Source organism: Pan paniscus, chromosome X, assembly GCF_029289425.2.
Source record: "Pan paniscus chromosome X, NHGRI_mPanPan1-v2.0_pri, whole genome shotgun sequence".
Taxonomy (NCBI): domain Eukaryota; kingdom Metazoa; phylum Chordata; class Mammalia; order Primates; family Hominidae; genus Pan; species Pan paniscus.
This window is the reverse complement of record NC_073272.2, coordinates 131,552,346-131,569,824: the sequence shown is the minus strand read 5'-3', so window position 1 is coordinate 131,569,824 and position 17,479 is coordinate 131,552,346. Positions and strand designations below refer to the sequence as shown.

The window sequence follows — 17,479 nt, the reverse complement described above, 5'->3', positions numbered from 1 at the left end:
GTGGTGCTTTTTAGTTTTTATTTAGGTTTGTTTTATTTATTTTTAAAGGATAATGGTAAAATCTATGTAGACTCACTCTTCTATTTCTATCCGGCTCACAAACCCTGGAATCCATTTCCCAGTCTCCTTGTGCCGCTATTCTGGCCTCCTGCCCATCTCTCCTGCCCCACTTCCCTATGTGTGGAGAGACTAATTGAAGACAGACTGGCCAGGCTAATTTTTCCAAGGGTGAGCTCAACTTTGGATTTTTACTTTAAAGAAGAATATGAAAATTCCCTTTAGGACAGGTTCCTGTTTTGGATCACAGTCTATTTAGTAAAAATTTTGCCAGTAAATCTGAAGGAATAAAGTCTAGGTGGAAAAAGAGAGGAAAGGGATAATCCATTCTTCATTTACTCATTTACTATTTTAAACTTTCGCAAAAAAGTGATTTATACATATGTATTTTCTTAATATTCACCTATTCAGCAAACATTTGTTGAGTGTGTACTGTGTGCCAGGCACTGAAATATATGATTTCACCAATGTACATCTTTTCTTTCTCACAACAACCCTATTAAGTAGAATTGTCAGCCAGCTGTGGTGGCTCGTGCCTGTACTCCAAGCACTTTGGGGAGTCACAGCAGAAGGATCACTTGTGCCTAGGAGTTCAAGGTTGCTGTTAGCTATGATTTTGCCACTGAGCTCCAGCATGGGCGACAGAGGCAACAGAGCAACCTCAAAAAAAAATTGCCACCTTACTTTATAGGTCAAGAACTGAGGCGCAAGGAGCGGAAGTGACCTGCTCCAAGTCACAATGTTGGTTAGATTCCAAATAAACTCTGGTCACCAGAGCTACTGCTTTTTCTACCAGCCTTGCAGTTGCCTGTCCAGTGGAAGTTGTGGAGATTGTGCTGTAAGCAGTCAAAACATTAGCAAAGGTATGCACCCTTGTCCATCAGATGACAACATTTAATTAGTCTAATTTTACCAGCCTATTTATTTAGTGACATAGAATAAGTTGGTTCAATATAGACAAATGGTGGTATTTGGGCTTTTTGCCTAATCAAGTTTAAATGTGCTTTTTAAAAAGTTTCATTCAAAAGCCACTGTTTTACTCAATGTGGAAGTACTGGGAGCCTTCCCATTAAAATCAAGAGGGAAAAAAGGATGCTCACTCTTGCCACTATTATGTAACAATGCATTGAAGGTATTAGCTACCCTAACTAGACAACAGAATAAAATAATTATTATAAGTATTGGAAAGAAAGCAATAAAAACATTTCTACTCACATATAATAGAATCGTCTTCTACCTGAAAACCAAAAAATCAAGTAAACAACTACTACAAACATTTAACAAAACTTAGTACATTAGTAAAATATAAAATTAATGTATAAAAATAAATTCCCTTCACATATGCAAACAACTGTCAATTAGAAGATATAATGGCAGGGAAGATCACATTTTAAAAAGCAACCAAGAATATTACATACATAGGAGTGAATATATAAGAAATCTACACACTTTTATGAGGAATACTTTCAAACACTTTGATATTCATCACCTAAACACATTGATCAGTCTTAGAATCACTAAAAATGAAACAACCAGACATATGCCTTCTGATCCAATATGAAGTACCCAGCATCAACCATGAAATATCTTCAACAAATAAGTGAATCTCATCGAGAAATATGAGGAATAGAAGAGCAAATTAAATGACACAATGAAGCAAGCAGACAAATCTAGAACATGAAACATCCCAAAGGACAATTGACCCAGGTTCTTCATTGATTTATTGAAGGGATAAAAAGGGGGAAAGGACATTGCTTTAGATTCAAAAAGAATCAATGGATATAACAACCAAATGTAATGTGTGGACCTTGTTTGGATCCTGATGCAAACCAATTAACAGTAAAAAAAAAAAAAAAAAAAAAAAAAAAAAGATTTTTTGAGACAATTGGGAAACTTTTAGTATGTATTACAGTTGACTCCTGAATAATGCAAGGGTTAGTGGTGCCGACCCTCGCACAGTTGAAAACTAGCATACAACACTGACTCCTCCAAAACGTAACTACTAATAGTCTACTGTTGACTGGAAGCTTTATCAATAACATAACAGTTGATTAACACATATTTTGTATGCTATATGTATTATATTCTTACAATTAAGTAAGCTAGAGAAAAATGTTATAAGAAAATCATAAGAAAGAGAAAATATATTTGCTATTGATTAAGTGGAAGTGGATCATCATAAAAGTCTTAATCCTCATTGTTTTCATGTTGAGTAGGCTGAGGGGGAGGGAGAGGAGTTACTCTTGCTGTCTCAGGGGTGGCAGAGACAGAAGAAAATGATGTATAAGTGGACTCATGCAGTTCACACCCATGTTTAAGGGTCAACTGTATATGATAATAAGAGAGTGTTTAATAATTTTCTTAGATGGGATAATGGCTTTGGGGTTATAGAAGAAAATGTCCACATTTTAATGAAACACATACTAAAGATATTTAGGGAGTGAAAAGAAATAATGCTTGGAATTTGCTTTAAAGTCATTTGTGGGAGGTAGAGAGAGAGGAAAAGATAGAGAATGAAATAGAAAAATCTTAATATTATTTGTATTAGCTTTCTAGGGGTGTGTCTTAGTTTATTTTGTGTTGCTATAAAGGAATACCTCAGACTGGGCAATTTATAAAGAAAAGAAATTTACTTAGTTCACGTTCTGCAGGCTGAGAAGTTCAGGGCATGACTCTGATCTCTGGCAAGGGCTTTTATGTATGTTACAAGGTGGCAGAGAAGGTCAAAGGGGGAAGTGGGCACATACAAAGAGAGGGGAAAACCGAAGGGCATCCTAGCTTTATAACAACCCACTCTCTCAGGAATGAATCCCTTCCCACAAAAACGAATCCAGTATCATTACAGCAAGCACTCATTACCCCAAATATAGCACCAAGCCATTCATGAGGAATCTGCCCCCATAACACAAACACACCCCACTAGGCCCCACCTCTCAATACTGCCATATTGGGGATCAAATTTCAACATGAGTTTTCATAGGGACAAACAAACCATATCTAAACTATAGCCAGATGCTGTAACAAAATACCACAGACTGCGTGGCTTAAAAAACAAGTTTATTTCTCACAGTCCTGGAGACTGGAAGTGTGAGATCAAGATGTCAGCAAGTTTGGTTTCTCCTGAAGCCTCTCTCTTTGGTTTATGGAAGGCCACCTTCTTGCTGAGTCCTCAGTGGTCTTTCCTCTGTGCACATGTTTCTCTGTCCCAATAGTCTCTTCTTACAAGAAGACCAGTCAGATTAGATCAAGGCCCACCCTAAGGGCCTCATCTTAACATAATTGCCTTTTAAAAAAGCCTATCTCCAAATACGGCCATGTTTTGAGGTAGTGGGTGTTAGGGCTTTGACATAAAAATTTTGAACGATGAGTGTATGTGAGTTTATTGTACTATCTATACCCTTTGTTTTTGTGTATGTATAAAAATGTGTATTAAATACAACAACATTCCAGAGGAGGACATAAAGGTACACCCGAGGCTGGGCGTGGTGGCTCATGCCTGTAATCCCAGCACTGTGGGAGGCCAAGGCAGGAGGATCATGAGGTCAGGAGTTCGAGACCAGCCTGGTCAATATGATGAAATCCCATTTCAACTAAAAATACAAAAATTAACCAGGTGTGGTGGCACATGCCTGTAGCCCCAGCTACTTGGGAGGCTGAGGCAGAAGAATCGCTTGAACCCAGGAGGCAGAGGTTGCAGTGAGCCGAGATCATGCCACTGGACTCCAACCTAGGTGACAGAGCAAGACTCCGTCTCAACAGCAACAACAACAACAACAACAAAGTACACCTGAACAGATAAATATACATAGCATGTCCCGTAAATAGGCACCGTCAAGAAGATATCAATTATCCCTGAGCAAATTCATAATTTTAACATATCTCAATAAATACACCAACATTTGTTTCCTGGAACTGAATAAGTGTATGCAGAAAAATAAGCAAACAAGAATAGTCAGGAAAATTCTGGAAAACGAAAGAGTAATGGGGTGTGGAGCAGCCTTACTGGATACTAAAACATACTCTAGCGCCTCAAAAATTAAAACAGTGTGGTATTTGTGCATGACTGGAAGAGAATAAAAATCCCAAAATAGACCCAAGTGCATAAGATGATTTAATATATGATAAAAGCAACTTCTCAAATCAATGGAGGTAGAAATAAGCTTTCTGATCAACATTAGGACAAGTGGGAAGCCATTTAAAAAAGATTAAATTGAATCTCTACCTCATGCCATACGTCAGGATAAAACCCAAATAGATAAAAGATTTAAATTTAAAAAAAAAAAATCCATAAAAGCACTAAAAAAAGCCTTAAAGTGAATGTCTTCCTAACTATGACTCAAAATCCAGAGGCCATTTTTAAAAATGGTAGACAAATTGTGCTACACAAAAAAAGAAAAACTCATGGCAAACACATGTGAGCGCACACAAACACACACATCCCATGAGACCATAAGCAATGTCAAAAGACAAAGGAGAAATAGGGAAAATATTTGTAACTTATATATCACAGACAAAGGACTAGACTAATTTCCCTAGTTTTTAAAGAGTTTCTAGAAATCTGTGAGAAAAGACAATAAACCATTTTTTAAGGGAGACCAAAAAGAAATAATCGACAGCACGAACAGACAACCTACAGAATGGGAGAAAATATTTGCAAACTATGCATCCAACATGGGACTAATATATGGAATTTACAAGGAACTCAGACAATTTCACAAAAAAAAAACACATTAAAAAGTGGGGAAAGGATGTGAATAGACATTTTTCAAAAGAAAACATATAAATGGCCAACAAGCATATGAAAAAAATGCTCAGCATCACTAATCATCATAGAAATGCAAGTTAAAACCACAAAGAAATATCATCTTATACTAATGAGAATAGCTATCATTAAAAAGTCAAAAAAATAACAGTTGTCAGTGAGGATGCAGAGAAAAGGGAGTGCTCGTCCATTGTTGGTGGGAATGTAAATTAGTACCACCACTATGGAAAACAGTACGAAAATTTTTCAAAGAACTAAAAATAGAACTACCCTTCAATCCAGCAATCCCACTACTGAGTACCCCCAAGGAAAAGAAATCATTATATTAAAAAAGATATCTGCACTCATATGTTTATGGCAGCACTATTCACAATAGCAAAGATATGGAATCAACCTAAATGTTCATCAACAGATGACTGGATAAAGAAAATGTGGTATGTGTACACAGTGGAGTACTATTCGGCCACAAAATAGAATGAAATGTGTCTCTTACAGCAACATGGATGGAACTGGAAACCATTATCTTAAGTGAAACAACCCAGAAACAGAAAGTCAAATACCACATGTTCTCACTTATAAGCTAAATAATGTATACATGCAGACATAAAGGGTGGAATGGTAGATACTGGAGACTCAGAAAGGTGAGAGGATGGGAAGGGGGTAGATGGTGACAGATTACTTAACCAGTACAATTAATTTCTTAATGGGTACATTATTTGGGTGATGGACATAATAAAAGCATAGACTTCACCAGTACTCAATATATATCCAGGTAACAAAATTGCACTTGTACTCCTTAAACTTTATACAAAATCTTTTTTTTTATGGACAATTGATTTTATTTATTTATTTATTTATTTATTTATTATTATTATAGTTTAAGTTTTAGGGTACATGTGCACATTGTGCAGGTTAGTTACATATGTATACATGTGCCATGCTGGTGTGCTGCACTCACCAACTCGTCATCTAGCATTAGGTATATCTCCCGATGCTATCCTTCCCACCTCCCCCCACTCCACAACAGTCCCCAGAGTGTGATATTCCACTTTCTATGTCCATGTGTTCTCATTGTTCAATTCCCACCTATGAGTGAGAATATGCGGTGTTTGGTTTTTTCTTCTTGTGAGAGTTTACTGAGAATGATGATTTCCAATTTCATCCATGTCCCTACAAAGGACATGAACTCATCATTTTTTATGGCTGCATAGTATTCCATGGTGTATATGTGCCACATTTTCTTAATCCAGTCCATCATTGTTGGACATTTGGGTTGGTTCCAAGTCTTTGATATTGTGAATAATGCTGCAATAAACATACGTGTGCATGTGTCTTTATAGCAGCATGATTTATAGTCTTTGGGTATATACCCAGTAATGAGATGGCTGGGTCAAATGATATTTCTAGTTCTAGATCCCTGAGGAATTGCCACACTGACTTCCACAATGGTTGAACTAGTTTACAGTCCCACCAACAGTGTAAAAGTGTTCCTATTTCTCCACATCCTCTCCAGCACCTGTTGTTTCCTGACTTTTTAATGATTACCATTCTAACTGGTGTGAGATGGTATCTCATTGTGGTTTTGATTTGCATTTCTCTGATGGCCAGTGATGGTGAGCATTTTTTCATGTGTTTTTTGGCTGCATAAATGTCTTCTTCTGAGAAGTGTCTGTTCATGTCCTTTGCCCACTTTTTGATGGGGTTGTTTGTTTTTTTCTTGTAAATTTGTTTGAGTTCATTGTAGATTCTGGATATTAGCCCTTTGTCAGATGAGTAGGTTGCAAAAATTTTCTCCCATTTTGTAGGTTGCCTGTTCACTCTGATGGTGGTTTCTTTTGCTGTGCAGAAGCTCTTGAGTTTAATTAGATCCCATTTGTCAATTTTGTCTTTTGTTGCCATTGCTTTTGGTGTTTTGGACATGAAGTCCTTGCCCATGCCTACGTCCTGAATGGTAATGCCTGGGTTTTCTTCTAGGGTTTTTATGGTTTTAGGTCTAACATTTAAGTCTTTAATCCATCTTGAATTGATTTTTGTATAAGGTGTAAGGAAGGGATCCAGTTTCAGCTTTCTACATATGGCTAGCCAGTTTTCCCAGCACCATTTATTAAATAGGGAATCCTTTCCCCATTGCTTGTTTTTCTCAGGTTTGTCAAAGATCAGATAGTTGTAGATATGCGGCGTTATTTCTGAGGGCTCTGTTCTGTTCCATTGATCTATATCTCTGTTTTGGTACCAGTACCATGCTGTTTTGGTTACTGTAGCCTTGTAGTATAGTTTGAAGTCAGGTAGTGTGATGCCTCCAGCTTTGTTCTTTTGGCTCAGGATTGACTTCGCGATGTGGGCTCTTTTTTGGTTCCATATGAACTTTAAAGTAGTTTTTTCCAATTCTGTGAAGAAAGTCATTGGTAGCTTGATGGGGATGGCATTGAATCTGCAAATTACCATCGGCAGTATGGCCATTTTCACGATATTGATTCTTCCTATCCATGAGCATGGAATGTTCTTCCATTTGTTTGTATCCTCTTTTATTTCCTTGAGCAGTGGTTTGTAGTTCTCCTTGAAGAGGTCCTTCACATCCCTTGTAAGTTGGATTCCTAGGTATTTTATTCTCTTTGAAGCAATTGTGAATGGGAGTTCACTCATGATTTGGCTCTCTGTTTGTCTGTTGTTGGTGTATAAGAATGCTTGTGATTTTTGCACATTGATTTTGTATCCTGAGACTTTGCTGAAGTTGCTTATCAGCTTAAGGAGATTTTGGGCTGAGACAATGGGGTTTTCTAGATATACAATCATGTCGTCTGCAAACAGGGACAATTTGACTTCCTCTTTTCCTAATTGAATAGCCTTTATTTCCTTCTCCTGCCTAATTGCCCTGGCCAGAACTTCCAACACTATGTTGAATAGGAGTGGTGAGAGAGGGCATCCCTGTCTTGTGCCACTTTTCAAAGGGAATGCTTCCAGGTTTTGCCCATTCAGTATGATATTGGCTGTGGGTTTGTCATAGATAGCTCTTATTAGTTTGACATACGTCCCATCAATACCTAATTTACTGAGAGTTTTTAGCATGAAGAGTTGTTGAATTTTGTCAAAGGCCTTTTCTGCATCTATTGAGATAATCATGTGGTTTTTGTCTTTGGTTCTGTTTATATGCTGGATTACATTTATTGATTTGCGTATATTGAACCAGCCTTGCATCCCAGGGATGAAGCCCACTTGATCATGGTGGATAAGCTTTTTGATGTGCTGCTGGATTCGTTTTGCCAGTATTTTATTGAGGACTTTTGCATCAATGTTCATCAAGGATATTGGTCTAAAATTCTCTTTTTTGGTTGTGTCTCTGCCCGGCTTTGGTATCAGGATGATGCTGGCCTCATGAAATGAGTTAGGGAGGATTCCCTCTTTTTCTATTGATTGGAATAGTTTCAGAAGGAATGGTACCAGTTCCTCCTTGTACCTCTGGTAGAATTCAGCTGTGAATCCATCTGGTCCTGGACTCTTTTTGGTTGGTAAGCTATTGATTATTGCCACAATTTCAGCTCCTGTTATTGGTCTATTCAGAGATTCAACTTCTTCCTGGTTTAGTCTTGGGAGAGTGTATGTGTTGAGGAATTTATCCATTTGTTCTAGATTTTCAAGTTTATTTGCATAGAGGTGTTTGTAGTATTCTCTGATGGTAGTTTGTATTTCTGTGGGATCGGTGGTGATATCCCCTTTATCATTTTTTATTGCGTCTATTTGATTCTTCTCTCTTTTTTTCTTTATTACTCTTGCTAGTGGTCTATCAATTTTGTTGATCTTTTCAAAAAACCAGCTCCTGGATTCGTTAATTTTTTGAAGGGTTTTTTGTGTCTCTATTTCCTTCAGTTCTGCTCTGATCTTAGTTATTTCTTGCCTTCTGCTAGCTTTTGAATGTGTTTGCTCTTGCTTCTCTAGTTCTTTTAATTGTGATGTTTGGGTGTCAATTTTGGATCTTTCCTGCTTTCTCTTGTGGGCATTTAGTGCTATAAATTTCCCTCTACACACTGCTTTGAATGCGTCGCAGAGATTCTGGTATGTTGTGTCTTTGTTCTCGTTGGTTTCAAAGAACATCTTTATTACTGCCTTCATTTCGTTATGTACCCAGTGGTCATTCAGGAGCAGGTTGTTCAGTTTCCATGTAGTTGAGCAGCTTTGAGTGAGATTCTTAATCCTGAGTTCTAGTTTGATTGCACTGTGGTCTGAGAGATAGTTTGTTATAATTTCTGTTCTTTTACATTTGCTGAGGAGAGCTTTACTTCCAAGTATGTGGTCAATTTTGGAATAGGTGTGGTGTGGTGCTGAAAAAAATGTATATTCTGTTGATTTGGGGTGGAGAGTTCTGTAGATGTCTACTAGGTCCGCTTGGTGCAGAGCTGAGTTCAGTTCCTGGGTATCCTTGTTAACTTTCTATCTCGTTGATCTGTCTAATGTTGACAGTGGGGTGTTAAAGTCTCCCGTTATTATTGTGTGGGAGTCTAAGTCTCTTTGTAGGTCACTCAGGACTTGCTTTATGAATCTGGGTGCTCCTGTATTGGGTGCATATATATTTAGGACAGTTAGCTCTTCTTGTTGAATTGATCCCTTTACCATTATGTAATGGCCTTCGTTGTCTCTTTTGATCTTTGTTGGTTTAAAGTCTGTTTTATCAGAGACTAGGATTGCAACCCCTGCCTTTTTTTGTTTTCCATTGGCTTGGTAGATCTTCCTCCATCCTTTTATTTTGAGCGTATGTGTGTCTCTGCACGTGAGATGGGTTTCCTGAATACAGCAGACTGATGGGTCTTGACTCTTTATCCAATTTGCCAGTCTGTGTCTTTTAATTGGAGAATTTAGTCCATTTACATTTAAGTTAATATTGTTATGTGTGAATTTGATCCTGTCATTATGATGTTAGCTGGTTATTTTGCTTGTTAGTTGATGCAGTTTCTTCCTTGTCTCGATGGTCTTTACATTTTGGCATGATTTTGCAGCGGCTGGTACTGGTTGTTCCAGTACCAGGAGCTTTTTTAGGGCTGGCCTGGTGGTGACAAAATCTCTCAGCATTTGCTTGTCTGTAAAGTGTTTTATTTCTCCTTCACTTATGAAGCTTAGTTTGGCTGGATATGAAATTCTGGGTTGAAAACTCTTTTCTTTAAGTATGTTGAATATTGGCCCCCACTCTCTTCTGGCTTGCAGAGTTTCTGCCGACAGATCTGCTGTTAGTCTGATGGGCTTCCCTTTGAGGGTAACCCGACCTTTCTCTCTGGCTGCCCTTAACATTTTTTCCTTCATTTCAACTTTGGTGAATCTGACAATTATGTGTCTTGGTGTTGCTCTTCTCGAGGAGTATCTTTGTGGTGTTCTCTGTGTTTCCTGAATCTGAATGTTGTCCTGCCTTGCTAGATTGGGGAAGTTCTCCTAGATAATATCCTGCAGGGTGTTTTCCCTTCTCCCCGTCACTTTCAGGTACACCAATCAGACGTAGATTTGGTCTTTTCACATAGTCCCATATTTCTTGGAGGCTTTTCTCGTTTCTTTTTATTCTTTTTTCTCTAAACTTCCCTTCTCGCTTCATTTCATTCATTTCATCTTCCATCGCTGATACCCTTTCTTCCAGTTCATTGCATCAGCTCCTGAGGCTTCTGCATTCTTCACGTAGTTCTTGAGCCTTGGTTTTCAGCTGCATCAGCTCCTTTAAGCACTTCTCTGTATTGGTTATTCTAGTTATACATTCTTCTAAATTTTTTTCAAAGTTTTCAACTTCTTTGCCTTTGGTTTGAATGTCCTTCTGTAGCTTGGAGTAATTTGATCATCTGAAGCCTTCTTCTCTCAGCTCGTCAAAGTCATTCTCCATCCAGCTTTGTTCCATTGCTAGTGAGGAACTGCATTCCTTTGGAGGAGGAGAGGCGCTCTGCTTTTTAGAGTTTCCAGTTTTTCTGCTCTGTTTCTTCCCCATCTTTGTGGTTTTATCTACTTTTGGTCTTTGATGATGGTGATGTACAGATGGGTTTTTGGTGTGGATGTCCTTTCTGTTTGTTAGTTTTCCTTCTAACAGACAGGACCCTCAGCTGCAGGTCTGTTGGAGTACCCTGCTGTGTGAGGTGTCAGTCTGCCCCTGCTGGGGGGTGCCTCCCAGTTAGGGTGCTCAGGGGTCAAGGACCCACTTGAGGAGGCAGTCTGCCCGATCTCAGATCTCCAGCTGTGTGCTGGGAGAACCACTGCTCTCTTCAAAGCTGTCATACATGGACATTTAAGTCTGCAGAGGTTACTGCTGTCTTTTTGTTTGTCTGTGCCCTGCCCCCAGAGGTGGAGCCTACAGAGGCAGGCAGGCCTCCTTGAGCTGTGGTGGGCTCCACCCAGTTCGAGCTTCCCGGCTGCTTTGTTTACCTAAGCAAGCCTGGGCAATGGCGGGCGCCCCTCCCCCAACCTGGCTGCCGCCTTGCAATGTGATCTCAGACTGCTGTGCTAGCAATCAGCGAGACTCCGTGGGCGTAGGACCCTCCGAGCCATGTGCGGGATATAATCTCCTGGTGCGCCATTTTTTAAGCCCATCAGAAAAGCGCAGTATTCGGGTGGGAGTGACCTGATTTTCCAGGTGCCGTCTGTCACCACTTTCTTTGACTAGGAAAGGGAACTCCCTGATCCCTTGCGCTTCCCGAGTGAGGCAATGCCTCGCCCTGCTTCGGCTCATGCATGGTGCACACACCCACTGACCTGCGCCCACTGTCTGGCACTCCCTAGTGAGATGAACCCGGTGCCTCAGATGGAAATGCAGAAATCACCCGTCTTCTGCGTCACTCATGCTGGGCTATACAAAATCTTTTAAATAAGAAAAATAAAATGGAATGTCAAAGTAAATGAACACATCTTTCACAGTAAAAGAAATCCACACAAAAAAGAAATTAATATAAATGTAATGGCACTGGGGCCAGGCACGGTGGCTCACACCTGTAATCCCAGAACTTTGAGAGGCTGAGGCGGGCGGATCACGTGAGGTCAGGAGTTCCAGACCAGCCTGGCCAAAATGGTGAAACCCCCATCTCTACTAAAAATACAAAAAACAAACAAACAAAAAAAAACTAGTGGAGTGCAGTGGCACACGGCTGTATTCCCAGCTACTCGGGAGGCTGAGGCAGGAGAATCACTTGAACCCGGGAGGTGGAGGCTGCAGGGAACCAAGATTGCACCACTGCACTCCAGCCTGGGAGACAGAGCGAGACTCCATCTCAAAAAAAAAAAAGTAATGGCCCTTAAACATATGAAAAGATGCTTGACTTCTCTCATAATATGAAAAGTACACCAAGATTTTTTTTCTCACCTATCAGTTTGGTAAACATCCAAAAGTTCGATACTCCACTGTCAAGCCTGTATAGAAAACAGTCACTCTCATACATTACTAATGGGACTGCAATGTAGCACAACCTTTATTAGTTTGGTAGGGCTGCCATATGAAATATCACAGACCGGGTGGCTTAAACAACAGAAAGTTATTTTCTCACCATTCTGCAGGCTAGAAGTCTGAGATCAAGGTGTTGGCAGGACTGGTTTCTTCTGACACCTCTCTCCATGGCTCATAGATGTACATCTTCTCCTCTATGTGTCTTCATGTTGTCTTCCCTCTTTACATGTCTGTGTCCTACTCTCTTTTAATAAGGACACCAGTCAAACTGGATTACGACCCACCCTAATGACCTCATTTCAACTTAATTACTTCTTTAAAGACCCTCTCTCCTAATGCAGTCACATTCTGAGTTACTAGGGCTCAGGACTTCAATGTAAGAATTTTATGGGTCACAATTCAACCCATCATAACCCTTATGGAAGGAAATATAGCTATCATGACTACCAATTCATTATCCTTGACCAGCAACTCTACTTCTGGAAATCTATCCTACAGATATATCTGCACACATATAAATTGACATATGTATGAAGATATTCATTTCAGTCTTGTTGAGGCTGAAATATTAATTTCAGACTGGCTGAGTGAACTTTGGTTTGTCTACACAGTGCAAAATTATGCAGCTGTGAAAAGAAATGAGGAAGTTCTCCATGCACAGGTAAGGGCAGATCTCCATGATAAATGAGGAAAAAGAATGCACAAAACAGTGTAATACTAGTATGCTACCTACATAGGATATATATATATTTGTATTTGCTTGTATAAAATTTGCATAAGGAAACACTGAAGGCTGAACAACTACAACAAAACGCTAATAAAAGTGGTTATTGAGCGGGACCAGCCATGCAAATCTCTAGAAGATGACGGTGTTCTTTAAAACACTTCAAAATCATTGGAAGAAAACTACAGCTGGGCTCTTCCTGCTGACCTGGGGAGGCCAGTGGCTCTATGGAAAACACTGTGATAACCTACTAAGGAGAGCAGCCTGTGAAGAAGCTCAGGTGTTTGGCAATCAACTCATTCCTCCCAATGCACAAGTGAAGAAGGAAACTGTTTTTCTCAATCCTGCAGCTTGCAAAGGCAAAGCCAGGATTCTATTTGAAAAAAATGCTGCCCCGATTTTACATTTATCCCAGCATAGGTGTGACTAGTGTCAAGAAAGATTATGAGGGACAAGCCAAGAAATTCCTGGAACTGATAGAAAACACATATGTGATCATTGTTACAGGAGGAGATGGGACACTGCAGGAGGTTGTTACTGGAGTTCTTCGATGAACAGATGAGGCTACCTTCAGTAAGATTCCCATTGGATTTATCCCACTGGGACAGACCAGTAGTTTGAATCATAACCTCTTTACTGAAAGTGGAAACAAAGTCCAACATATTACTGATGCTACACTTGCCATTGTGAACGGAGAGACAGTTCCATTTGACGTCTTGCAGATCAAGGGTGAAAAGGAACAGCCTGTGTTTGCAATGACTGGCCTTTGGTGGGGATCCCTCAGAGATGCTGGCATCAAAGTTAGCAGGTACTGATATCTTGGGCCTCTAAAAATCAAAGCAGCCCACTTTTTCAGCACTCTTAAGGAGTGGCCTCAGACTCATGAAACCTCTATCTTGTATACAGGACCTACAGAGAGACCTGCCAATGAACCAGAGGAGACCCCTGTATGAAGGCCTTCTTTGTACAGGAGAATATTACGGAGGCTTGCATCTTACTGGGCACAACCACAGGATGCCCTTTCCCAAGAGGTGAGCCGAGAGGTCTGGAAAGATGTGCAGTTGTCCACTATTGAACTGTCCATCACGACACGGAACAATCAGCTTGACCGAACATGCAAAGATTTTATGAACATCTGCATTGAAGCCGACACCGTCAGCAAAGGAGGCTTTATAACTATAGGAAGCCTAAAGGTGAGAAAAGCCAAGCTGGACACTGAGGGCATGGAGTGTCTCCAAGCCAGCCAGTACACTTTGCTTGTCCCCAAGGGAGCAGGGAGCTCTTTTAGCATTGACAGCGAGGAGTATGAAGCGATGCCTGTGGAAGTGAAACTGCTCCCCAGGAAGCTGCAGTTCTTCTGTGATCCTAGGAAGAAAGAACAGATGCTGGCAAGCTCCACCCAGTGAGCAGGCAGACGACAAGTACTCCGAGACCACATTTTAGGCCACCGGTGGGACCAAAAGGGAACAGGTGCCTCAACCATCCCAACAGTGTTCTCAGAGGCTCTCAAGGGCATTTTCATGGCAAGTACCCCTCTGCCAGCCTCCAGCAGTGCTTCCCAAAGTGTTCTCTGTCACCTGCTTCGCAATCAGCTTCTGTTAGGGCATGTTTTGTTTTGGTGTGACGGTCGACCCTCCTAAACACGGGCTTTCCTCAGGCTGGTTCAAGATGGAAAAGGACTTTCTTCTGTTTTCTCCCAAAGTGCAACCACAGTGGAAAGCCCACAGTGGGCTTAGCCTGCCCAAGCCCTTCCATTCCCGTTCTATTCTTTGATTGTACTAGGAATTCCAGGAAAAGTGCCTTCCTTCTCTGGTGACCTTTTCCTATTTCTAGGCTCCTCCACGGGTGCTGCTATTTTGAGAGCTCCGGCTCTTGTTTAGCTTTTATTTCAATTCTATCCTCAGTCCAGATATGTATGTGAGGTTGTTTCCCTCTTCAGCCATGGCTATAATACTGTAAAATGCTAGTTTTTATTTTTTAAGTAGTGCTTCTTAAATGGTTTGCATGAGAGCCACTTGGAGTGCATGTTGAAAATTGATCTATTTGGGGTCCACCCCAAACCTAACAACCCAATTTGGGGATGGGGTTCAGGTATCGGCATTTTTAAAAAGTCAGCCACCCTTCCCAGGTGATTCTGTAAGTTGGTCCCTCAACCGTACTTAGAGAAATAGTGTTTTAAAGCAGTGGTCCACAAAGTATTCTGCTCCTGTGACCCCCAAAAGTATTTTGAAAAATCATGTGTCCCCTCACCCATCTAAGTTGACATCTAAAATTTTTCATGGGAAGTTAAATACTTGACAAAGTATGTGTTTGCTGGTGTCATATAAATATTGGTATTTTAAAATAAAAACTGTTACATCACTATTTTAAACATATCCGGTACAATTTAAATATCACAACAATTTGACACCCTTTATTCATTTATAAAAATAAACGAGCTAGTTCTTTAGTAGTTGAACATTTTAAATTGGCTTTTCTTCTTCTATATTTTCATACCACTTTCAGCCAAGAATCCTATCGTAATGTAATCTACTGTGCTTGGCATCTTTTAATCATTCACCCATTATCTTCTTGTCAACAAAAAATATAAATGGAGGTAAGTTTTCTTAGTTCTTGCCTTAAGTGTTATCTCAGTCCAGAATAAATATTATCGTAATTATTGTTATATAATGAAAATGATATTAATGTAATTCTTTGATGACTGTTTTATTAGAACGTTCTTTATCCTAATTAGTTCATTTATCCAAGAATACATGAATGTTATTTACAGCTGAGATGGGGTTCGACCTCAGTTGTATTCCTTGTTTCGTTTCTTTATAGATGTAAGCACATACATTCTATGGGAATAGAAAGAAAAAAAATTGGTTACCAATAGGGGTGTATTGGGAACACAGAAAAGAGGGAACAGGAGTGGAAGTGAAGTTTTCCATATACCTTTTTATATAGTTTTTATTTCTAAATCATGTGAATTCAGATAATTAAAATTATGCATAATTTTATATTATATATGTTTCTATATAATAGCAATTATATGGATATGTTTTATCTATATAATTATGTATGGATATATTATATCTATATAATTATATATGGATATATTATATCTATATAATTATATATGGATATATTATATCTATATAATTATATATAGATATATATAAGCATAGATAGATAGATAGATAGATAGATAGATAGATAGATAGATAGATCCTTCCTAGCTTGGCCATGAAATTTCTAGTACAATTTGAGATTAACTTGAATCTTTTTACTTTTGAGAATGGCTATTCTCAGTTTATTAAAGCTTGATCTAGGGTTTTCAAATTGTGCCCTTGTGAAATAAAGAAAATCCCCAGGGACCACAAATGCTTGCTTTCTTTATATTTTTCTTTGAAGAAAGGAGCTGAGTTTAAGAAGGCTGGAGGAAGTTCAGTTAGATTTGATATTGACCAAACAGGAGACTGCCCAGATGCTATTGATCCCCTGCACTTGGCAGCACAAATGCCCTTGGGTGTGCATTACTTCAAGCAAACGGAAGTGTGCCCCGCTGACAGTGGGAATGCCTGGCTGGGGGTGGGGGGACCCGAGTGCACCACATCCAGCTGGGAGTGAAATTCCTGGAGAAAGCACCCACAGCACTCTGAGCCTGCTTGCAGCCCAACGGCCTCGCTGAGAATGCTACATTTAAAAGTGCAGTTTTTGGATGATTCCCAGAAGATTTTTGTGGTTGATGTAAGTGGAAATCACATTGCTATTATTCCTTTATTATTCATTCAATAATAGTCATTTGTGAACAGCCCATTAGAGAGCAATGTTATGTCTTCTTTAGGACTGAATGAAGGAGGACTGTGATTTTTAGCTTTGGAAAAATAATCTGTATTTAACATCACAATGTAGTTCATATTTTTCCATTAACCTTTCTCTTAGAACAAGTTGTCTTTTCTCAAGGGACAACAATAGCAAATTTTAAAGACAGGATAACTATTTGCAAAAAGTAAAGCAGCAATAAACTAGTTCTTTTACCCAATAAGGTATTATTGTTCATTGAAATTATGTCTGTGGGTCTCACCCCATGAGCATTTGTGGGGAGAAAACTGTTGTTCTGAGGGAAAGGAGTGGGGGAAGCTATCCTCCTTTTCTGAAGAAAACCTATGGGTTATAAGGGGTAGAATTATGTAGTTGTAATGAGAACTTCAGGAAGGAATGACAAGTATGAGAGAGAAAAATAGGATAAGAGACTATTTAGTTTGATTTAGTACTTATAGTTCAGAGTTCTTAATAAATTCCTAGCTACAAGATGATTGCATACAATTATACCTCATCTCTTCAAGAAAGAACAAATGTATTAAGCACATCATTTGGTGCTCATGTTCCAACATCTTAAGATATGTACATTTTGATGTCAGGATTTATGTATGAGCATTTTGAAAAGTTCTACATTTTTATTGGAACCAAAAATGCTATTTGCTTTGATATTTACATTAGCCACTAACAAGAGACAAATAGTTTATTTTCTCTGAAATTCATACAAAATGTTGTTTTT

General features: G+C 39.3%; 1 protein-coding gene and 1 pseudogene across 2 annotated transcripts in view; both read left to right on the top strand.

The window, feature by feature from the left end:
• Nucleotides 1-13,058: 13,058 nt before the first annotated feature.
• On the top strand, nt 13,059-14,345 carry LOC100976437 (acylglycerol kinase, mitochondrial-like; annotated as a pseudogene).
• Nucleotides 14,346-16,435: 2,090 nt separating this feature from the next.
• FRMD7 (FERM domain containing 7) overlaps nt 16,436-17,479 on the top strand; it is a 50,754-nt gene continuing 49,710 nt past the window's right edge. For both annotated transcript variants that reach the window (XM_057301117.1, XM_057301116.1), the window contains exon 1: nt 16,436-16,668. In XM_057301117.1, coding sequence (XP_057157100.1) covers nt 16,612-16,668 — 57 coding nt within the window. In that variant the 5' untranslated portion in view covers nt 16,436-16,611. The remainder of the gene's footprint in view (nt 16,669-17,479) is intronic.